Below are 24,075 nucleotides of genomic sequence, written 5' to 3' on the forward strand. Positions count from 1 at the left end.
TGAGTTCATCATCCAAGTCGTTGATAAAGATGTTGAATAAGACCGGGCCCAAGACAGAACCCTGTGACACCCCACTAGTCACTCTTCTCCAGGGTGAAGAGGAACCATTGATGAGCACCCTTTGGGTTCGGTCAGTCAGCCAGTTACAAATCCACTGAATGGTAGCATAGTCAAGACCGCATTTTACCAGCTTCTTTACAAGAATATCATGGGGCACCTTGTCAAATGCCTTGCTGAAATCAAGGTAGGCTACATCCACTGCTTTTCCTTCATCTACCAGGCTTGTAATTCTGTCAAAAAAATGAGATCAGGTTAGTCTGACATGACTTATTTTTCAGAAATCCATGCTGACTATTGGTGATCACAGCATTCCTTTCTAGGTGCTCACAGACTGTTTGCTTAATGATCTGCTCCAGAATCTTCCCTGGTATTGATGTCAGACTGACTGGGCGATAATTATTTGGGACCTCTCTTTTCCCCTTTTTGAAAATAGGGACAACATTTGCCCTCCTCCAGTCTGCTGGGACTTCGCCTGTTCTCCAGGAATTCTCAAAGATGACTGCCAGTGGTTCTGAGATCACACCTGCCAGTTCTTTTAATACTCTTGGATGCAGTTCATCTGGCCCTGGAGACTTGAATACATCTAAACTAGCCAAGTATTCTTGTACTATCTCCTTAGTTATTCTGGGCTGTGTTTCCTCTGCTGAATCATTTGCTCCAAATTCTTCAGGTCGGGCATTGTTTTCTTTATCGGAGAAGACTGAGGCAAAGAAGGCATTGAGGAGTTCAGCCCTTTCTGTGTCCCCTGTTTGCATTTCACCATCTTCTCCTCTGAGTGACCCCACTGTTTCTTTGTTCTTCCTTTTGCTACGGACATACCCATAAAAGCCTTTTTTGTTGCTTTTAACCTCTCTAGCAAGCCTGAGTTCATTGCTTGCTCACTTCTCTTTGAGTATTTCTGACCATGGGATCTCTCCCAATAGTTCTTTAAGTTTTCTGAAATCAGCCTTCTTAAAGTCCAGAGTGCGTGTCTGACTACACTCATCTTTCCCTTGCCTCTGTAACATGAAACCCAGGAGGACATGATCATTTTCTTCCAAGTTTCCCAGGACTTCTACTTCATTCATCAGTTCCTCCTTGTTAGTGAGGACCAGATTCAAGAGAGATTATCTCCTTGTTGCTTCTTCCTCCTTCTGGGAAATGAAATTATCAGTGAGGCAATGCAGGAATTTGTTGGACCTTACATTATTGGTTTGACTTCCAATAGATATTGGGGTAGTTGAAGTCTCCAATGGCTACTATATATCTCTTTTTAAAAAAATTGTTGGAAATGGCTACATATTTGAAGCAAGTCCCATTAAAACTAATGGAACCAAATTCCTAGTAAAAAATGTACTTTAGGTTCCCCTGCCCACAGAAACATAGCAGCAACCTTTGGCTGGGAGAAGTATAAGAGAGAACATTGCTAGTAGACACACACAGTGATGTTTTATTTTGTTAGTCGTTTTATTATCAGACTGCCATAATATTTGTAGTTCAGAAGAGCATTCAATGTTCATAGCTTTTATTTTATTCATTTTAAGATTATGTTTTTATGGATGTGGTTTGTTACTCCCTTCATTGCAGTAGGATTTGTTATTGAAAGCTGGATTTCTGTGTAAAGATAGATAGATAGATGATAGATGATAGATAGATATAGATAGATAGATAGATAGATAGATAGATAGATAGATAGATGATAGATAGATAGATAGATAGATAGATAGATAGATAGATAGACAGACAGACAGACAGGAATTGGCCTTTCGTGGTCAAGATTTCTTCAGTATACCTTCTGCCAACTGAAATTTATTCACAGCTGTTAAGGAGTTCTATAAATATCACACACACACCCTCCACAGTTAGAAGCGTAGTGCTCCATAATACTGCCATGTTGTAGTTTTAACTTCTCCAAAATAATGACTTGGATCCACTGAGATTCTGATTTAACTTGGTCTAGAGAGAAATTAATAGTGGGGTGGAAAACTTGAAGTTACATCAAATATGTAATGGCAAAATTACAATCAGTCTTCCCCACCCACCCCCTTAAGCAATTTGGCCATGTAAAAGGCCTTCCTCTGTGTTCTTTCTTTGAAGTCTGAAAGAGGGGGGGAGGGGGGGAATCTGGCCTTCTGTTCTTTTACTTGGGGAAAATGAGTTTTGCTGTGTGCAGCAATTGTTCCCATAACACCATGGGACACTTAGGGCACATTGTGTTGTCCTAATCCAAACACTTAGCTCATGTATTGTTTTACACTGAGGACTACTCAATTGAGCCCTGAAACATTTGGAAAGGAAGCCAAAGCCACATTTAATAAGGGATTGTCCCTTCCTTAGACCTACTGCTTCCCAAAAGCTGTCTGCTTTGTGTAATGCATTATAATTATATGACAGGGGACTAGGAGAGAATATGGCATACAGTTTCCCATAGGTTTCCTTTTTCAGATAAGAAAGATAAACATTCTGCTTAGCTTCACAACAGCCTTTTTTTAAAAAAAGTCCCTCTGCAGTTTCCTGAGAAGCAACTGAATGTTGGATGATCTTTGTAACTCTTGTCCTTTAAGTGTCCAGACAATGATCTCTGGCGTATGGGGAAATTGGGTGCACAAAGTAAGGAAACCCCCTGGATTGAGGTGCATGTCCTATGCTTCCTGAGAATACAGACCTTTATCTGAAAACACTCCCTGGGCTTTCACACTACATTATCAGCACAGATCAAGGAGTGAAAAAAGAGGAGAGGCTGTTTGTTTTTGTGAGGAGTTCTCTTGTTCTGTGTACAAAAGAGAGGATGCTTTTCAGTGAGGCTTATAGTGTTGCCAGTTAAAGTGAGCAGGAAGACATAAACCATGGGGATGGGATGCAGCAAGCATCTGCCTTCCATACAGAAGGTCCCACATTCAATTCCAAGCATCTTCAGGTAGAGCTGGGAATGTCCTCTGTCCTAAACTCTGGAGAGTCAGTGTAGACAATAATGAGCTAGACAAGCCAGTGGTCTGACTCAGTGTAAGGCATCTTCCTATGTTTCTAGAAATGGGGAAATCGACATTGTTTAGCAGCAATCAACTCTAAAGGTTTCAAAAGAAAATGTGGACTGTGTCCTCAAAATGCTGCGCAGAGAAGCTGGGCAGGTGGCGACTTAATGTTCAGTGTTTCTTTAACGGGATTGTGAAGTGGAGCAGGTGCCAGACGTGGACTGGGAGTGCCTGAGTTCAAATCTCTGCTAGTGTGGTGTAGTGGTTAAGAGAAGTGGTCTCGTAATCTGGTGAACCGGGTTCACGTCTCCGCTCCTCCACATGCAGCTGCTGGGTGACCTTGGGCTAGTCACACTTCTCTGAAGTCTCTCAGCCCCACTCACAGCACAGAGTGTTTGTTGTGGGGGAGGAAGGGAAAGGAGCATGTTAGCCGCTTTGAGACTCCTGAAGGGGAGTGAAAGGCGGGATATCAAATCCAAACTCTTCTTCTTCTCTTCTTCCTCCACAAAGTTATTTTGGTGATCTTGATAGATTCTTTGTCATGCATCCTGACTTACATGTTGTAAGGAAGGGCAGGAATAAGCATCAGAATCATAACAAACGGAGGCATGGTCCAAGATGGGAGGGGCAGCGCTAAATGGTGTGTCTAAGGAAGGAAGAGGGGCGGGGCTAAAAGACCTATCATCACCATATGTGAGAGTGAGTGGGTGTTTATGGTATCTCAGGGTCAGACTTCAGTAAGAAGTCATTAAGAGCCATTATTATTATTATTATTATTATTATTATTATTATTATTATTATTATCATTTGATGATGCAGCTGTGATTCAACAATGGCATCCTAGTCAGGAAAGTGTTTGCTTTGGGTTGATGTCTTCAACCTAGGAACATTAAACAGCAGACACACACATGCACGCAAGTATATGCAAACACACACAGCACATGCACTTAACAGTCAAGCTACATAGAGAATCACTTTTAATTAATAGCTAAATGTGATCAAGAGGCTCTTTTCCCTCCTGCATCTATTTGCTTAAAAGGATATGCCCGTCCTTGCCTGGGGAGGTGTTGCATTTTAGCAAGGCAAAATTTCCATAAGGAGAGTTTCAAAAGTAGCTGAGGTGTGAAATTCCATATGGTAAAAACACATGGATGAGAGAGGTACAGTACTCATTACTGTCACTGCGCCGCACTTAGCAGCACCTAACTCGTGCTAGTGGTGCTTTTCTATTTATAATCTATATTGCAGCCTCCCTAAGATGTGTGGTGTACTGACATCTGCTGTGTGCTTGACTAATACAGCACGAAGATTCAAAGGTATGAAACATGTATTTACAATTTGGTTGGTAGGCTGCTTGTTGCCAGCATGCATTAGGCTGTTTTGATTGCTTAGAGGAGATACTGCTTTAAAGTACAAATTAAAAACAGACTCTCTGCCCCGAGGACCTTACAATCTAATTGTGGTTATTCCATTGGAAGAAACCATAATCCTGTCGTTTTCAGATTCTAGTGAGGTATATTTTGGTAGGTGAACAGAGGAAATAAGCATATCTTTTAGTTGCATTTTATGGGTTTTAACTTTAACAAGGGTTGCTGTCTTACAATTTGCATAGTAAGGTATTGTCCTCCTGACAAATCCCTTCAGTGCTGTATAATAGAAACATGTGGCCCAATTCTATGCAGGCCTACTGAGAAATAAGCCCTATTGATTTCAGTGGGTCGTTTGAACTACACAGGTTCTTTTTAGAGCAAGTGTTCAGAGCAAACATAGCATTCAGACTTTAAAACTTATGCAAAACTGGTATGACAGAGTTTGGAAGGTTGCACTTGTAGACAAACTAGCACAACATTGCAGAATAGTCAGAAGTGACATTACCAGTGATAAATGTTAAGATAACTTGTCTCTCTTCATTTCTTTCATTAATTCTTCACCAGACCACTAGACCACTTTATGTTCAATTTTCTTTTTGGAGATATATGTTACCCTGAACAATTAAAAAAAAAAATACTCATTTATTACCATAGTCTATTCACTAACTCTTTGAAAGGTTCTATAATAGCCAAGTGGAATTTGAGTTTCCCCTCTACATCCCACACTATCCTCAGCATTGTAACGTAAAAATAAGTTTCAAAAAATAAGTGTAATTTCACTGAAATAATTTTGGATGAAGCAAATTCATTTAGGGACTGGAGAGTTTTAAAAGCTGCTTTCTTTACAATTTCATTCCAAAACAATGTTGCAAAGGTGAGTTCTTATTAGTCCTGGACCAAAATTTTCTCCCATGTTTTTAATGATAAAATAAATTGCATTTGGAAGTAATGAATGGGGAGAGAAGATTTCAGTGAAATTTTCATAGTTGGGGTGTAGGATTTTTGTCCCACTTTTGTTACTTTGGAGGGGAGTGCCTTTTCTTTCATTCTGTAAATAATCCCAGCAGTGGTGTGCACTCTGCAGCCTTCCCAGGCGCCTTCACCTCAATTAAAACCCAGGGGTGAGGCATCATTAGGTAACAGAGAGCCAGTGTGGTGTAGTGGTTAAGAGCGATAGACTCGTAATCTGGGGAACCGAGTTCGCGTCTCCGCTCCTCCACATGCAGCTGCTGGGTGACCTTGGGCCAGTCACACTTCTTTGAAGTCTCTCAGCCCCACTCACCTCACAGAGTGTTTGTTGTGGGGGAGGAAGGGAAAGGAGATTGTTAGCCGCTTTAAGACTCCTTAAAGGGAGTGAAAGGCGGGATATCAAATCAAAACTCTTCTTCTTCTAACATCATTGGGGCTGTTTCTGACAAGTAAGTGTGGGAAGCCAGGAAGGCTGCAGTGTGCTGGGTAAATGTTTCCTGGAAAGAAACACACATCCCTTCGCCCACCTTGCAATGATAGTGTGAACTCAAATAAAGAATGTTTAAAGTTCCCTGAGAATGAGGCAAGCAAATAGAAGCTTCTTTTGGATGGAAGGAAAACTTCAGAGAAATTGGAAGACCAATTTCAGCACAACACTATTTCTAACCTCAGCCTTAAATAATTCCTTCCCCAAGCAAACCAACTTGGACTCTAATCCAATTAACATAACCTACTCCAGGGCCATATCTCATTTGATAGACAAATACTGAAGACCAGACATCAATGTATTTTACTTTTGAAGAGTTATGGCAGATGGGACCTTGTGGCTGTAATCCTTTGTATATTTTCCTGGGAGTAAGCACTATTGAGCCAAGCGGGGTTTACATGCATAGCATTGCACAGCATGGCACTCAAAATCTTGCAAAATATGTTTTAAGACTAGTTGTGGTTTCAGCCTTTACCAGTTCAATCTCTTTGTGTGACACTGCACTTGAATATATGCAAGCATGCATCCAGAAAGATGGATTAAGTATAGACCACACCATTGCAATTTTTAAAAGATAAAGAAATCATTTTTTCTATCATCTGCTATGTATAATCTGAAAGCTAAATTTAGCCAAAGCTTAGTTCATTGCATTAGATAATTTACCTCCTTAGTTCAAGTTACAAGTTATCTGAAGAAGTGTGCATGCACACGAAAGCTCATACCAATAACAAACTTATTTGGTCTCTAAGGTGCTACTGGAAGGAATTTTCTTATTTTGTTTTTCCTCCTTAGAAAAATGCTAAGATGCTATTCTAAGATTGATAGTCATGAGCAGAACCTTAAAAACGTCTGGTGCGTTGCTATATAACGATTTAGACTGTCATGGTTTTCTTCCAGTGCAAAGAACACTGGGAATTGTAGTGTGGTCAGTTGCAGAGAATGACCTGTTTGGTATCATAGGAACATAGGAATCTGCCTTATACCAAAGCAGACCATCGGTGCAGCTGCTGTCCAGAATTTTAGGCAGGGAAACTTTCCCAGCCCCACCTAAAAATGCTAGGTCTTGAGCAGATCCGCTCCACGTAGCAGTGGGGAGGAGTTGCAGTGGACCACGTGGCCACCAACTCCCCTCCGGGGGCAGGGGACTGAGTCCCGCATCACCTGGAGGCTCCCTGGCTGGGGAGGTGGGGCCGGGACCCATTTAGACAAAGGCACAAACCGGAGAGCTTTCTCAGGATGCTTTGAATTCCAAACTACTTTCCTCCCTGACCATTGTGGCTGTTGGGAATTGTCGTCCAAAATATATGGAGGGCACCAAGTTGGGTGAAACTGATATAGATATGTCCTGAGGCTTTTTCAGACTTTCCTGTAACATGTAGCTTGGTTTGTTTTCCTGAGTAAGCTATGTTTCACTAAGCATATCATTCCAACTCTGCAATTCTATGATTCTGTTATTTATATGGTTTATCTGCCATGGGATTCCTCAGCATCTGGATGATCAGCAGTTAGTTAGTCATGTTCTCTGTTTTAAGGTAAGGGATGCAGGTGGCGCTGTGGGTAAAACCTCAGTGCCTAGGACTTGCCGATCGTATGGTCGGCGGTTCGAATCCCTGCGGCGGGGTGAGCTCCCGTCGTTCGGTCCCAGCTCCTGCCAACCTAGCAGTTCGAAAGCACTCTTAAGTGCAAGTAGATAAATAGGTACCGCTTTATAGCAGGAAGGTAAACGGCATTTCCGTGTGCTGCGCTGGTGCTGGCTCGCCAGCTGCAGCTTCGTCACGCTGGCCACATGACCCGGAAGTGTCTTCGGACGGCGCTGGCTCACGGCCTCTAGAGCGAGATGAGCACGCAACCCTAGAGTCGGACACGACTGGCCCGTACGGGCAGGGGTACCTTTACTGTTTTAAGGTAGATCGCTGGGCCCTATGAAATCATTGTTACCTTATTTACACATTGCCACAGACAGATATTCTGTAAAATGTGTTTACTGTTTCAGTGATGGCTAGGGGTTCCAAAGAGGAAAGAATTCCTGTTTGTCAAAAATGTCACTAAGTTTGCCTCAGTATCACTGACAAGCAAAATGCTGATACAGGCAATGACATTTATCTGAATTCTTAAAATGTAGCCGAACTTTCATTTATGCAAAATTTCATTTTCTGCTCTAGAAAATGGCCATGGCTGAGCATTAATTCCTGTTTCTTGTCTTTGAAGCTGAGCCAAGCTGTCTATGTTTACAGCTTCCTAAAGGGACATCAGTTCTCTTTTGTTTCAAATGGGGAGGCTGGCCTGTTTGTTTTCATTTGCAATGTTCAGCAGCCTTGCTGTAGGCCAGTGACTGCAGGACAGCAGCAACACAGGATAATCACAGCAGCCAGTAAGCCTGTAACAGCCAACTGGATGGCCAGTCTAACACTGCATACACCAAGAAAGAACAACAACACTGTTTACATTTTATCACATGACCAATTGTGTAAATTCAGTAAGGTTTTGAGAATAAAGCTCTCCCCGCCACCCCCCGCCCGGCTGCCGCCTTGTGAGTTCAATCAGCATGCTCCTTCAGAATATCTCTATTTTTGAATGAATGCAGGAGTACTTTTTTTGTATTTTGAGACTCTTGAAAATAGGTTAGAGTTTAGAATTTTCATCTTCACACACGTTACTCATTTGTTCTTGTCTGCAGTGAAAGACATTCACACAGGGGAGGATACTGTGTGGCGGAAGATGCTATTGGTTGGGGATTGGATTTGCCCCTGCCCTGAGGAATATGGGATGGACACCATTGGAGTTGAGCTGCCTTTTACAGCAAGGCAAGGGTTAATATTAATATCAAATAACATTTTGCCTTCAGAAAACTGTAGTCCTTTTGACACTTTAATTTCTTGGCTTTCTATCAATGCTAGTCATACTCAGTGTAGACCCATTGAATTTAATGGGCATGACTAACTTAGCTTCATTAATTTCAGTGGATCTACTCTAGGTGAAACTTAGTTGGATACAACCCAAGGTTTAAGATGGATCCCCTCCCTCCTGGGTTGGGGTTTTGTTTCTGGGGCATCCAACAAATTTAGTTTAGTGACATTCTCAGGGTTCTGTTCTACAGCTCCCTGATCTCTGCACAGTTTCCTGGCAAAAATGAATAACTATTCTGCAGAAAATTATAGTGTAGAGACTGTGCTGCTACCTTTCCTGTAGCATGTAACAAGTTCTTGTTTTCTTGAATAATCTGTGTTTGTTTAATAAAGCACATCTCTTGCTCTCTGCTATGGGATTCCTCGGCCATTCACCTGCTTATGCCATACTAACATCCAGATGAATGTAGATAATACATGTCCTTCTCTGTTAGACTGCCAGTCCAGCCATACTTTTCTGTAAATAAGTCCCATTAAACTCACTTGGGTTACTTCTGAATGTATATAGGATTTCAGGGTTAATCATTCTTGAGAAATGTTAGAGGATTTCCACAGGGGTAGATAGACATGTTAGTTTGTTAGAACAAAAACAGGATAGTCTTGAGTCTTAAAGAAGGTTTCATAGACAAGAAATGAGACTCAATGACTTTCATGTCACTTTCACAAATTATATTTATAGAGCAGGAAAACTTTATCGGGGATTAACAGTGGGAAACAACAACCTTTGCAAAAAGACTGTGGGGAATTTGTTAAAAGCATGAGCCTTAGTGCACAACGCACAGCTCTTTGACTTCAATAGCAAAATACTCATGGACTTCAATAGATCAGATATACTAGGATATTCTCCAATGCAACACTCAGAGAACAGAACAGTTCTTATTTCATCTGGGTGTGCATGGGGAAGCATACAGCTTATACTTGCTGGAAGACATGCATTAGGTGTTTTTAAATACCTCAGCATTCCAACAGTGTGATCTGCAGTGCAATTAAGCCAAGCGCTTAGACTCCTGGAGCCTGTTTAATTCCATTATGAAGTTGATAGCAAAGGCATTGAACCAGTGACAATAATCTGGGCTCCAACTGAATCTGATTACTGTTGGCATGTGCATTTCTACCCCATACAACCATCACACCCTACATGTAAAGCACATGGCTTCCCCCAAAGAATCCTGGGAAATTGTAATCTGCTGAGGATGCTGCAGTCCCCAAAGCCATGTGCTTTATGTGTTCTTTAAATGTACAGTGTGACTACACTAATGCAGTATGTGGGGGGAAATCCCATTGATTTCTGCTGCTGCCTATGAATTAACAGGACTTGCTCCCCCAAGAGCTAATCAACCTGAATGCAGATATATGGGTTCAACAGTGATGTAGAACAAAGTTTGATTTGGATTCTGGGGGGTTGAAGATTTTGATCAGGCCTGACTAACTGTGGCTATCCAAATGTTGGGCTCCAACTCTCATCAGCCGCAGCCAGCCTAGCCAATAGTTAAGGATGATGGGAGCTGTAGTCCAACAAGATTTGGAGCCACAGGTTATCAATCCCTGATTTTGCAACCAAAAAACCCCCACCCAAGTATATTAAAGTTTGCTTGGGGTTTTTTTAATGCTCAGCTGACTAGTTCCCCTCATGTAATGCAACAATTTATGAATGACACAACTAAAGAGTAATGTTTAGTTCAAAAATGATTCAAGGAGTTCAAGAGAGTTATAGATTACTACAGGATATCCTGAAATCCATAGGCAGCAATCATATATCCATTTACCAGGCAATAAGTCCCATTGAACTCAGTGAGTTTTCTTCTGAGTAGACATACATAGGATTGCACTGTTTGTTTTGTTCTTGTTTGGTATGGGAAGCAGCTCTCAGTAATTTCGGGTGCATGGTCTGGGAGCATCTTTCTGAGATGCCCCTGTTCTTTGTTCATGGCATGTTGTAAGTTTGGATTGCATAGACTGCATAGGATTGCATAGTCCTGTTCTGTAGTCAGGACTGGGTGACTGGATTTCTTTCTACTGTGTGATTTTATGGTATGTGTGTAGACACATATGAAGAAACTCACACAGTATCATAGGTGTACTACAGAACTGCAGTTAATCAAACAAATACTATATTCTGAAAAGGATTTTCAAATAAACAGCTTTTCCATTTCTATCATTTTTGTTTACTAACAAAAGAACAAAAAGAAAACCATTCCTTCAGGCAATTTGCATAAATAAGGTTGTATCATTATCTGTTTGGGAGGCCTGTTTAGGTAGGTAATAATGACACCTAGATGCACCTAGATGCACATAACATGCAAGCGTCTCAAGTGATTGTTGATTTTGGCTGATTAGATGCCTGGTTGATTAAATAAATGCACACATTGAAAATCCTCAGTTAAATTACTCATCTGAGGCCTGAGCATAATTTGCATGTCAGTAACTCAATTTGAACACTCAAAATACCATTTTCAGTGTGGCCGCATATTCCTTTTTGGTGTTCCTATTTATGGATCTGTCTTTGCAATGCTCCGCCTATACTTCTATATGCATATACTGCCTGCCCCCCCCCAACATGTACAATGTATTGTTTTGCATGTAATGCATACATAAATGTATGTGCATATATGTGGGTTATAATCAAGCTTAGTCTCTTTAGTAGAACCCTAAAAGTGTGGGTATAAATAATAAACTTATTATTATTATTATTATTATTATTATTATTATTATTATTCATCTTGTGAAAAACCAATCTGAACCTGATGCAAAATCCCTCCTTCAAGAAAAGCTTTCCATTCCATTTCCCACACTTTATTTCCTTTGGTCTCCTTACTTTTAGAGGAAAGAACAGTGCCTAAAATGCCATGTTTATGTGTATGCCTGTTTCTTTCCCCAGTTGTTATTGGAACAAATAATCCAGGATCTTTAAATAAAGCAGGGCGACTTTATAAGGGGCGGGTGGGAGAGACCGACTTCTGCAAAGACTGTTTCAAGATAAATCAATTCTTGAAACTGTTGATGCCGCAAAGCCTGCTGAAAATAGGAAATAGGGCAGGGGAGGAGGTAGGTACCTCCAAACAGCAACCCCACGGCTTTTCTTCTTGGGAACGAAGGAGATCACATTCTCCGCCGTTTCATCTTGCTGGGGGTCAATCTGTGCAAGGCTCGGTTCATTCTTAACAGATTGAGGTAGGGAACGAGGGCTTCAGAAGGGCAGGGTTCCTCTCCTCCCTCGGAATTGGTGTGAAATTGACAAGTTGCATGAAACCAGGCCGGAAAGTGGCAAGCGAGAAGTAGGTGATCGAGGGATCCGCAAACACGTTTCCCTTGGTGAAGGGTGGAGCGGGGTGGGGGAAGGGGAAGAGATCTAGTTACCCCACAGCCAACTTCTTCTTCTTCTTCCCACCCACCTCTTTTGAAATTTTCCAAGAGGATCTTGTGTTGTGTAATTTGTAGCCGCCCTTTCACAGCCTCTCTCCAAAAGGAAAAAAAAGAAGAAGTATGTTTACACGCTTGTGTGTGCCTGGCAAAAGTTGAAATTGAAGTATTCTGTTTTTCTTCGAGTCGGGCCGCTTGAGGACGAGACAAATGGCTTCGGTAGGAGCTTCCGAAAATTAAACAAAAGAGGCTTTGGGGAAGCGGGCCATTGTGAAGAGAGCTCTGTAGGTTTCGGGGAAGCGACCTCTGTACTTCCCTTCATATTTATTCCGTTGGAGTCAGAATAACCTTTACGTGGAATAGAGAGAGAGGAACCGGCTACCCTAGCTGATCGTCCGTTTAGGGCGGGAGGGCGGCATAGCTGCAACATCCACCAGCATTAAAAGGTTTGAAAAAAAGAAAGATATATACGTTTCTTTCAGCCTAGAATCGAAACTGTTCAGGTGATAATGATGATATGAAACAAAGACACCCGTCGGCTCTGATTGGCATGTATTTTTAAAAGAAAAAAAATATTTTTTAAAGAACAAATAAAGCAAAGAATTTAAATGTAAAGGAATAGTTCCCTGCTGAGTTTTGTTCTGGTATATTTCGCCTTACCAGGCAAGAGTTGGTAAGCCCGGGAAAGACTGGCTAACTTTAACCACAAACTCAAACGTTCAAGTGCGGAAAAGATGGGACTTCTTGGCTCAGGTTGAAATATTATTTGATCCAATGGCGAAGCTAGTTGCTGTCGTTGCACCCTCTGAATTCAGATATAGATTACGTTACAGTGGTGTCGACGATCTGTTTGTTATACTCTCAGTGTCTTAGCCTTCATAAATTAAAAGAATTGTTTAAAATGAGTTTATAAAAATCATTGATTTCCCCACAAGGTGAATTCATTACCATCATAAGATTTCATTTCTTTACCTGTCGAAGAATTTTGAGGATGTTCAAAGCGGGCTTGTTCTTTTCGGTAATTTCTACTATGTCCGTGTTTTCTGTCATTTAACCCGCCATGCCATCTTTTAACAAAAACATGAGATGAAAGAAATGAGATATGGTAAAGAACTTCCATTGTGCCTTAGCCGTCAATGTGTGAGAAATTTAATCTGAATGATCCAAATTCGCTGGTTATCCTCGAAGCCACCCCTGGAAACGGTTTGGTTTTTTTTTTAAGGGCAATAGCCTCCGTTCAATAAGGAATTGATCTTAATAGGTTTTCAGGATCCTTCACGCTTTTGGTATTGTAGCCGCTTCACTTTGCCTTGCATTTCTTGAGTCTTGTCTGCAAGAACAAGAACAAAAGATTATATCCCCAGTATCTTATTTAAAACGCGCGCACCACCTTGCAACCCTGACATAAGATTCAGCCGAAGTTAGTCGTATTTTCCATTGCTGTCAATTGAAGAATTAATTGTGCGCTTAACTCTCTCTCTTTCTGAGACCAGTGCTACTTAAACAGAGGGAACCATCGCGTATTTACTCGGAGGTAAAACCCACTGCATTCAGTGGGGCCTAGAAATTGTTGAATTTCTAGTCAACAGAAGCAAGGCAATAAATGAGCACCATTTTTTAAAAAAAGAAAAAGAAAAGAACTGTTGTGATATTTGGGTTAAAAACACACACAATGAAAACATCATAATCACCATTATCATTATTATGCTTTGTATTCCGTGGTTTTCTTCCCTTTCAAAATATTGTTTCTGTGAATACCCTGATGCAAGCCAACCATTTTACTCATCACCCTGAGTCAATCTGTGTGATTGAAAGCAATTAATATTTCCTGAGCCGGGGTCATTAAAATGAAATGAATGTGATTTTTCCCCTTTGGCTACTTCCTGAATTGCCCGGGAGCATCTAGGCAATATGGTTTTCCAGCTTTCTACAGCTAACAGAGCAACTCAGCATGATTTTCGTTCATCTGCCCTTCCTTCTTAAGCGCAGAAAAGGATTCACCCGTGGAAGACTGGCTATTCCTTTCAGCGGGGATGGAGACTGCGCCACGGCGACCTCGATCCTAAACTGTGACTTTGAAGAAAACGCCGTAAGGGCCTTACTTCCAAGTTTAACCCGAATCCTAAACGGTTTACTTAGAAGTAAAGCCCGGTTTATTGCGACAGAACCTATTTTTCGGGGAATAGGAATCCTGTCGTTTAGACAAAAGAAAGATATGATCCCCTGGAAAACCTATAATCTGTGCCCTAGATTTATCCCTTCTTGAGATTATCCCGATTGCCAATAAACCGTAGTATCGGCAGCCGGAGTATTTCAGGTGCTGAAGTCTTGTTATGCGTGTCCTTTTGATATTCATGTGATTATGATTTCTCTCCAAGTTTACATTTCAAACCCCGCTAAACCTGTCGCTCTACTTAGCCCTGAATATGTTGAATTTCAACCGACTGGATCTAGATCCAGTTATATCTCGGATCCCGGTGCAGTGGCGTAGCGTGGGTTGTCAGCACCCGGGGCAAGGCAAGTAATTTGCGCCCCCTAACCCGTGGATTTGCGCCCCCTAACCCTAACCCCCAGATGTTGCGCCCGGTGCGGCCGGGCCCCCCTGCACCCCCCACGCTATGCCACTGTCCCGGTGCGTTGGTTTAATTTGGATAGAAAGCAGGTCGTAATCTCATGGAGATGCCAAGACTAAATCCTCCGTGTGGGCTTCAGTAGTTCCAGGTTCAGATCCAGATACAAACTTGTGCCTGGCAATGCGATCCTGACCGTGCTTGCTCAGTTGGACCCTCTTCAATGGAACTTGCTGTCATTGGAACTTACTCGCTGTTAAACTGCCATGTGAGTTGCAGCGTGCGCAGCCTTTTCTGCAGGAATTCAGCTCCACTCCCGATTGCTTATGAATTTTAGAACTGGACCTTGTGAACCAGAATCCACTTTGGCTGAACGCAGATATACCTTCGCCTCTGTGCATTGCACGTCCTTTCTAATTGCATGACGTTTTACCCCCTGAGTTTGGGGAGAAAAAGGGATGAAACAGTGGCATCCTTAAGAATCTAAGGGCATCTATAAGAAAAAAAAAACTGATTGTACCCCTTTTCCTTTTTTGCGAGGTGGGAGGTGAAACCCTCCCGTTCAAAGAGAGAGGTTTCACAAATCACCCCTTCAAGAAATTTATTTCTTTATCTGCGGAAGATGCTAAACCTGCTGATGTATACAGTTATCCCTTAGCCCTGATAAGAGTGACCTCGAAGTCAATGCCAGGGAAATAACATCTCGATCCCTGGACGCTTAATATTTACAGGCTGGATGGAGCCAGAGCAAATTAGGTACCAACCTAGATAAGCTTACCTGGGAGTAAGTCCTATTGACCTCAGTGTGGCTTACTCTTCAGTAGGCATGCTCAATAGATTGTACTGGAAGCGGCGCTTAGTTCCCCAAGAAACCTGCGGAGAAAGTCTTGTCAGTCTGGAGCAGTGGCGTAGCGTGGGTTGTCAGCACCCGGGGCAAGGCAAGTACCGTAATTTGCCCCCCCTAACCCGTGGATTTGCGCCCCTAACCCTAACCCCCAGATGTTGCGCCCGGTGCGGCCGGCCCCCCCCCCTGCACCCCCCACGCTACGCCACTGGAGTCTCGAGTTCAGCTGCAGACCTTGCTGCGCCCTGACCTGGGAGTAAGTCTAGTTGGCTTCAGCGGGGCTTGCTCCTGAGTAGACATGCGCTGTCACTTCCTTCGGATCCAACCTATTCCATAAACAACTAGATTGCTTCTGGAAAAGCTAAGCTGGATGGATCCTACCATTATTTTTTAAAATAATAATAATATCAATATTCTGAGGAAGGCTTGCCAAGCAGGGGCTGGCTGCCAGTGTGCAGGAAGAGGAGAGGGAGCAAGGAAAGATTTCCCTTGAGCGAAACAGTGACCCCCGCCAGTCATTCCGTGTCAGCCCTGCGCGCTGGGCAGAGACACCCACGGCTGTCCCCTCACCTTCTTCGCCATTTCAGCCCTCCTCCTCCTGAGTTTCTGATTTCCTGTCAGATCCCACTGAAGCGTGTGAGGAGAGAGAAAGAGAGACTCCCCAGAAAGGAGAGACTCCCCAGAAAGCCACCCTTTGGCCGAGCGCGCTTGCCTCTGTTGCCGCCGCCGCCGCCGCCTTTCCAGGCTTGGGAAGGGAGGGCTCTGCAGTCTAGCGGAGGTGATGACACACAGCACAATGCTGCCGCTACACCTGCGGAAGGAAATGCCTGCGAGCGGGGCGGGGTGGGGGAAGCAGCCCCGGCCAGCCTGGGTGGTCAGGGGGAAGGAACTGGCCCTCACTAGCTCACGCCACCGGCCTCCGAAAGAAAGAGCAGCCGCGGCTCTGAATCCCAGCAGGCGGCCGAGCGCTCGGTTTCCGTCGGGGGGCCAGGAGCTGGCCCCGTCGGATCCAGAGGCAGGGACTGCCCGCTTGCTTAGCAAAAGGGAAGCCAGGCTGTTGCAAAACCCTCGGGCCGGTTTGCTCCAGGGCAGCCCTGCTGGCCCTCGGGAATCAGACCCGCTTGAGTCGGCGGTGCTTACTTCCCAGTAAATGCGCACAGGACGGCAGAGCCTCGCAGCTTATTTGGATCCACAGAGCGTTTGGGTGCGTGCTTGGCGTCCTACGTGCGAAAGAGGTTTCCCCGCCAGCTTCTCTGGGCTTAAGATTTCAGGAAGGGGCTGATCTAAATCCGAGAGCTCACTTTAAACACCCAAGCTCCAGAAAAGCAACAGAAGGGATTCCAACAGAGATGACTCCAATAGAAATATGCACTCCATTAGAAGCACACGAAGATAGATCCTGAGCACCTCGGTTGCAAACCAAAAATAATGCGCTTTTAAAAAAAATACTTCTGTCCTTTTATGTACCTCGTCTTAGTTGAAACATTGACTCAGGGGCTTCCTGATCTTTACCGACAGTCTCATTCTGTTCAAAAGAACTTTTGGCTTTATTTTGCTTCTAGGCTGTAATAGTCTTATCAGCGTATGTAAGTATACAAAGATACAGGTCTTAACGGAAAAGAGAGCAGCACTTTCTGCAGTTGCTGTTGGGAGATACATTGTACAAACAATATGCTCTTAGGAGACTCCTGTTTCAATGTTTCAGTCCTAAGCCTACTTAATTGGAAGTAAATCCCATTAAATACATTTGGGCTTCCTTCTAAGTAAGCTTCTTTTTTTTCTTTTTCGATGGCTGAACAAGTCGTAAAACTTGTTTGATTTTTTTACGCGTCCAATAGGAAAAAGCATATATTTTAACATGTGACTTTTTAAGCTGCGAGAAACAGTCACACTTAACTTGGAAAGAAAGTTTTAGTGAAAATGATGAAATTTGGAGGTAAATGCGTTTGGGACTGTTAGTGACCTGCCACAATTTGGTCACCTCAGTCTTTAGCATTTTAAATCAGGAAGATATCAAATAAACCTGATTTTATTGATTCCGACAAAGGGAACGGAACTATTGCCATGTGCATTTATTAGAAACTAATTGTCAAACATTCCATTTTTTTTTTAAAAAAAAGCATCAGGTACAGTTACAAAGAAATCCAGTTGTGTGAACGCAATAAGATAATCATAAATTACACACACACACACACACACACACAGAAAGAGATCCTTTAGGTGCCTGTTGAGATCCATTGACACCAATGGGTTTTTCTTCTTCTTTTACAAATATTATATACGGGGGCAGAACCAGCGTGGTGATATTTCCCATTGTATTTAGCTCTATGCGTCACTCCCCAGAATCAAGCGTGCATAATTTCCGAACAGGCTACATAAACCATGGCGGGCAAGTTACCCTGATTCAAGGGCCTACACACCCAAGGTTAAAATCTCTACAAAGCCCCGCAGCTGAATGGCTGAACAGAGTCACAAGAGCCCTTTCCAGGAGAGAAAATTACAGAGTGCGCAAGAACTGCGTTGACAGAGCCCCTTTCTCTTCTGGCCAGGACTGTCCTGCCCAGAATGAATGAAATTATGTACATTCGAAGCGGAAATGCAAGACCTGATGGTCCCAAGTGGCCATACGAAATGAATGGCAAAGAAGGACAGTAAAAGGATCCTCACAGGCCCGTGGCTGTTGAGAACAAGATGAGCAGCCAGTTGTTTACAGGTCACGGGAACGTGGAAGTGAACCATCTCTATTGGAGAAACATCAGAAAATCGAAGGCCCGGTAGCTAACTCGGTTGCTAGGCTTCGGTCCAAGGCCTCGCAGAGATCGAGGCTTCAAGGCCGGCCTGTGCGTGGGATTTGCCCGAAGGCACTGGAGCATCTGAAGGAAAGCTCGAGGAGGAGGCCCTTTCCTAGGCACCAATTAACCCGGGGAAACAGCAGCCTCCTCGAGCTCTTCCTTTCCCCCAGCTCCCCACCCTCCTCATTCATTCGCTGATTTATTTATTTGTCTCGCTGCCTCCCCCCCCCCCTCAGACCTGGAGGATGTCTCTGAAATCTAGAAACAAACAAGTGATACCTGAATGACATGTTTTTGAAAAACATCTTGTCCGGAGCCGGCAGCGAAGCGAGCTGTTAGAGGGCTTGTTTGCTTTTGTGCACGCCTAAGGTGAACTAAAAGGTTGCAAGGACAGAGCCCCAATATGCGTGGGATATTTATATTTTGATGTGTCAAGTGGGAAGGGCGCCCGAACTCGAATCTAAGTAGAAATCACGCGGCTCGTTCTGTCTCTAGATGGACAAGATAGATAGGCAGAAAGAGAGGGAGAGGATTGTGACACCCCTTCTGTGTATTAGCTTCCTTAAAATATATGAGCAGGGCGTGCAACTTTGTACTCTCAAACAAGGTGACAATAACAGCGACACTTCTTTGGAAAGCAGGCGTTGGAGCAAGACGTTGTCACCTTTCCAAGCCGAGATCCTTCAAACTGCCTCGCGTTCCCAGCCTACGTTTTCCAGAGCAACCTCACGGGACACCCCTGAGATGGTGGCTTCCGTCAGCGGCCCCCAGCCAGCCGTCCATCCCGGCTCACTGAGGAGCCCCCACCTCACCAGTCGGCAGATCGCCCTTGCAAATTTGCAGTCTCTTTGCAGCGTGGAAAAAAGAGAAACGTTTTCCCCCACACAACCCCCCCCCCCACCTTCTCCTCACTTGTTTTGCTCCTAAGCTGCCTCGTGCAGGAGTCGCGAGAGACGCAGCTTCTTTCTTTTTCTCCTGCCGTGGATTCTTGCCCTCGCCTCTTCCCACCCCCGCCCTTCCCTCTGCTCTGGGACCCCCAGGGGGCTCCAGCCTGCGGATTCCTCGCTGGGGTGGACTTGCGCGGTTTGACTTCGCCATGAACTCGCCCGTGCCCAGCTGGCTCCCAGGCTTGTGGGACGGGCGGGGGAGGGGGTGGCACAGTGAGAGAGAGAGAGAGAGAGACGGGGGGGGGGTGCGCGATGGGAGAAAAGGGATCCTGACGAAAGCGGAACTCGCCGGAGCCCATACAAATCAGAGGAGAGCTCGTCCAGAAGTTGAGTGGATATCTGAGCCCGCTGATCAGAGGCTGCCTCTTGCAAGGGAGACAGAAGCGTAGAGGAGGAGGAGGAGGAGGAGAGGAGGAGAAGTGGGTGGGGGACAGAGAGAACCAAAAAGCCCACCAGACTCAGGCAGGACTTAAAGCAGGCAGGCGGGACAGGCGCTCCCAGCAGATCGCCCTGAGAGATCGAGGGGAGCCTCCTTCGGGATCCGCAAGAGAAGAAGAAGGCGCCTCCGAGGGGCGCAGCCATCGCAGCAGCCGCAGGTGGTGCCATGATGGCCACCGGCTACCCAGACCCCGCGGGGCCCGAGGACGCCGTGTCTCTCCTGCAGCAGCAGCAGCAGCACCAGGCCATCAAGGAGCCCTGCCTGGGCGGCGAGTCGGCGGCTGCCAAGAGCGAGCTGAGCCCGGCTGCCCCTGCCAAGGCTTCCCCGGCGGGATCGGCGTCCGCCTCGGCTGCGCCTGCGGAGAAGGGCGACCCGTCTCAGAAGCCCCCTTACTCGTACGTGGCGCTGATCGCCATGGCCATCCGCGAGAGCGCCGAGAAGCGCCTGACGCTGTCGGGCATCTACCAGTACATCATCGGCAAGTTCCCCTTCTACGAGAAGAACAAGAAGGGCTGGCAGAACAGCATCCGCCACAACCTGAGCCTCAACGAGTGCTTCATCAAGGTGCCGCGAGAGGGCGGCGGGGAGCGCAAAGGCAACTACTGGACGCTCGACCCGGCCTGCGAGGACATGTTCGAGAAGGGCAACTACCGCCGCCGCCGCCGCATGAAGAGGCCGTTCCGCCCGCCCGCCGGCCACTTCCAGCCGGGCAAGAGCCTCTTCGGCGCCGCGGCCGAGGCGGCCGGCTACGGTTACCTCACGGCGCCGCCCGCCAAGTACCTGCAGGCGCCTTTCCTCAACGCGGCGGCGGCCGCCTCTTGGTCCCTGGCGCAGCCCGCGCCTCCGCCGCCGCCGCCGCCTCAGGCGCCTCAGGCGGGAGCCTACGCCGCCTGCACCATGTCGGAGGGAGCGGGCGGCTCGGGCGCCGGGAGCGGCGGAGGAGGCGGCTCGGGGGCGGGAGGCGGCGGTCCCCTCAGCCCCGTCGGCGGCGTCAAGGGAGTAGGCCTGGCGGCCGGGCCTGGAGGCGCCGCCGCCGCCTCGGCCTACGGGCCTTACTCCCGCCTGCCGGCCATGGTGAACTCGTACAACGGCATGGGGGGCCACCACCACCACCACGCGCACCACCCGCACCACGCGCACCACGCGCACCACCACCACCCGCACCACCACCACCAGCACCACCACCACGCGGCCGCGGCGGCCCAGCAGCTCGGAGCGGCGGCCGTGGCGGCGGCGGCGGCGGCTGCTGCGGCGGCCGCCACGGCAGGGAGCGGCTCTCCGCAGGGCTCGCCCAACGGGCCGGCGGGCTTGCAGTTCGCGTGCGCCGGGCGCCAGCCGCCGGAGCTGGCCATGATGCACTGCTCCTACTGGGACCACGAGAGCAAGCACAGCGCCTTGCACTCCCGGATAGACATCTGAGCGAGCGGAGGGCCCGTCCGGGAGAGAGACACCGCAGGCAGGAGAAGAAGAAGAAGAAGTGCCCTCGCCCTCGCCATCCCCTTCATCATCAGCATCATGTTGGATTTCTCTCCCTCTCCCTCTTGTAATTCCCCCTTCCCCCCCCCCCACCCGCTGCTGAAATGGGACAGTGACTTTGAGTGCCAAAACGAGAACCGCGCGCGCGCCAACCTCCCTTCGCCCAAGTCCTGTGTGCCTGAAATCATACAGATCCTCTCCGCGAAGGCAGCGTAAGTTCAGAGGACTTCCACGCCCATCCTCATTGCTGCAGGAGCTCCGTGGGTCCTTTGGTTCTGCGTTTCTTTTTTCCACTGGGTTTTAGGGTTAGCGCGCGCACATCAAGGTGGCCGAACAGTATTTGCCTTTTGTTTTTCTTTTTTGCATTTCCTTGAAATTAATATCCCCATCATAAGCACTGTTTGGTTAGAAGTGTTGTTGGTTAGACGTGTTGCTCACTGGTACGTAAATCTCTATATGGTCGAGGTATTGGTCTCATTGTTTTCGCGGGGAGTTTAAAGAGAGCGAAAGTGGGGGATTTTTATTTTTATTTTTTTGGGGGGGGAGAGAAAAATAGAAGAGGGGAAAGCGCTTAGTGGGTTAGGGACAGAATTTTAAACTAGAAGAGGTCTGTCGAGTTAGGGAGGGAACGTGCCGAAGCAATAAGCTGCTCTGCCGCCGGGTTGAACAAAAGCACTGAAAAATAATTCCGTTTTTTGTTTTTGTCTTTTTTGCAGAATTCCTGGCGCTAGCCAGAAAAAGTCAGCTAGGTTTATTGCGAAGTACATCCTATTAAAGTTAAGATGGGGCTTCAGCCGTCCAGCAAATGGAGAAGGCAGAGAAAACCCCATTGAAATAAATTAATTTAACAATATGCTCCAGCGTTTACATCCCTTTAACAGCGGCAGGGTTTAAGCACGAATAACTTTGCAATTCACAGCCATCTGATTAATGATAATGAGATAGGATTGCATTTGATGGCATCTGCCAACCATAAATCGAATAATTTTATTAGACTATTTTCCCAGGTGAGGTGGCTATTTTAAGCATAGCACTGCGGATGAAAATTCATTTGAAAGGATGAAGAAAAACCCAAATCACGCACACTGCATACTTGGAATTTAATTTAATTCCAAGTGTATTTTTAGAGGTGCCAAAGACTCAGCAGTTGTTCCTTGTCAGTTTAATTCACACCTCGGATACACTTGGTCGGGTAGTTCGGCCCAAAACAGTTTCAACAAGATTTAGCTCCAAAAATATATTTGGGGATGAGCGAGGAAAACCGGTTCAATTCCTAGGGAATGAATTTAGGATCGGGGTCCAAACGTTCAAATTAAAGCTGAGGAAAAACTCCTTTGAAAAACTGCCTTGGGGGTGATCCCTGTATTTTGAAATTCTGCTGATGCAGAATTAAACAAGTGTAAGGCACTAACTCTTTGCCAGTCTGATCTCATTCACGGTGATAACAGATTATTTTTATTATAATTTCCTAAGGGGAATATTGCACTTCTTCAAAGATTTATGTTTCTATCCAAAGTAGTACTTATTTGGAGACTGTATTTGAGCAAGAACAGCCTTTTATACAGTATCTAGTAGCCATGTTGATTTGATTGTTGAAACGCGGAGGAGATTTGAGAAGAGTTGTGGGAACAATAGGTGTATATGTATATGTATTTTTTTTAATAGAAAGCGTTCTCTCAAGATAGAGTAATTTTATACTAGACTATAATTATTCGGACAAAACAAGACTGTTTCCCGAAATTATTGTTAATAGTAATAATAATGGAGACTATTTTTCCAAATGCAATTGTTATATTTTTATTTTTATTTTTCAATGGATGTTAAGAGTGATTTTTAAATATTTTTTGACCCAGACGAATCTCCGTTAGATTCTTATCATCTTCTTTTTCGAACAGAGTTGCAATCCTAAACCCTGGGAGAGCTAATGTAGGGAAAAAAATGTGTTTTTAATTGGGGGAGGGGGCAGGTATTAATGATTTCCTCAGTGTCTGTGTAAACAAATAGATATTTGGTATTCTGCCACCCCGGGACCAACTTTTCTAGAATAACCTAGCACTTTTATTGTATATCGTAGCATTGTATAGTCTCCAATAAAATGTGGTTTTGTTCTCTTTTACTAGAGTTTGATTTTCCTTTTGTCAAATATTTAATAATTTAATTGGCTTATCCTCTTTCTGACACACCTTAAAAAGTGACGCTTTGGTAATGAACGTGTGGATTTTGGTGGAACGGCTGCTAACAGCATTTGGAAGGTTTTTATGGTCGTGTGTAGAATTGTCAGGCCCTCAGTCGCTGGTTAGATTATTCCTTCTCCCCGCAACGCTCCCCCACCCACTCCAATCGTTAAAAAACGACATAATCCGGGGAAAGAAAGACTTTAAAATACAGTCCTCTAAAAGGCTTCTCCCGCCTCTGCTCGCCCCGGTTTTTGGTCACCTGAAAATACAATGGAAATAATTTACTTTCTGTTGGGCACGCTTCAATTGTGTTAAGGCTTACTTGTTTTGAAAAATAATGATAATAACCACAGCTGGTTATCTTAAGCACCTTTATTTGGAGTATCAGTGATGCTTCCTTCCAGGTAAGTTCTGCTGAAATCACTGGGATTTATCTCCAAGTCAATGCGTTTTAGGGGCTGCGGTACCTAACAGCCTGGCCTTCTCGACCACGTTTGGTCAGAAGGTAAGTCCCATTGATTGCGGCGGAATTTACCGCTAAACCATTGTGCTTATTATGAGCGCTGGCCAACAGTCCAATGCTAGCGGTGTTCACTGGGAGATCTGTATCCCAATGAAAGCAACAGGGTGCTCTCCTCAGGACTTATGGCTGCAGAAGCACATTACCTGGCGAGGCTGGCTTTAGAAAGAGAGTTAAAAAAAAGGTAGAGTAAAGGTAAAGTAGAAA

The 24,075-nt window shown here is 45.2% G+C and overlaps 1 protein-coding gene and 1 long non-coding RNA gene across 2 annotated transcripts; one reads left to right on the forward strand and one right to left on the reverse strand.

Annotated features, from left to right (window-relative positions):
* Positions 1 to 11,439: 11,439 nt before the first annotated feature.
* Positions 11,440 to 19,438, reverse strand: LOC309532752. The gene is made up of 3 exons (XR_014220007.1): positions 19,222 to 19,438; positions 15,452 to 15,546; positions 11,440 to 13,433 (listed from the first exon to the last, which is right to left on the reverse strand). It is a non-coding gene; the product is annotated as an uncharacterized lncRNA (long non-coding RNA).
* A 232-nt stretch (positions 19,439 to 19,670) lies between these two features.
* On the forward strand, positions 19,671 to 21,681 carry FOXL2 (forkhead box L2). Its single transcript, XM_082222552.1, has one exon. The coding sequence runs from the start codon at positions 19,861 to 19,863 to the stop codon at positions 21,112 to 21,114; it is 1,254 nt and encodes a 417-aa protein (XP_082078678.1). The 5' UTR covers positions 19,671 to 19,860; the 3' UTR covers positions 21,115 to 21,681.
* Positions 21,682 to 24,075: the final 2,394 nt, after the last annotated feature.

The sequence above is a fragment of the Podarcis vaucheri genome (assembly GCF_965113315.1).
Source record: "Podarcis vaucheri genome assembly, chromosome: 5".
Taxonomy (NCBI): Eukaryota; Metazoa; Chordata; class Lepidosauria; order Squamata; family Lacertidae; genus Podarcis; species Podarcis vaucheri.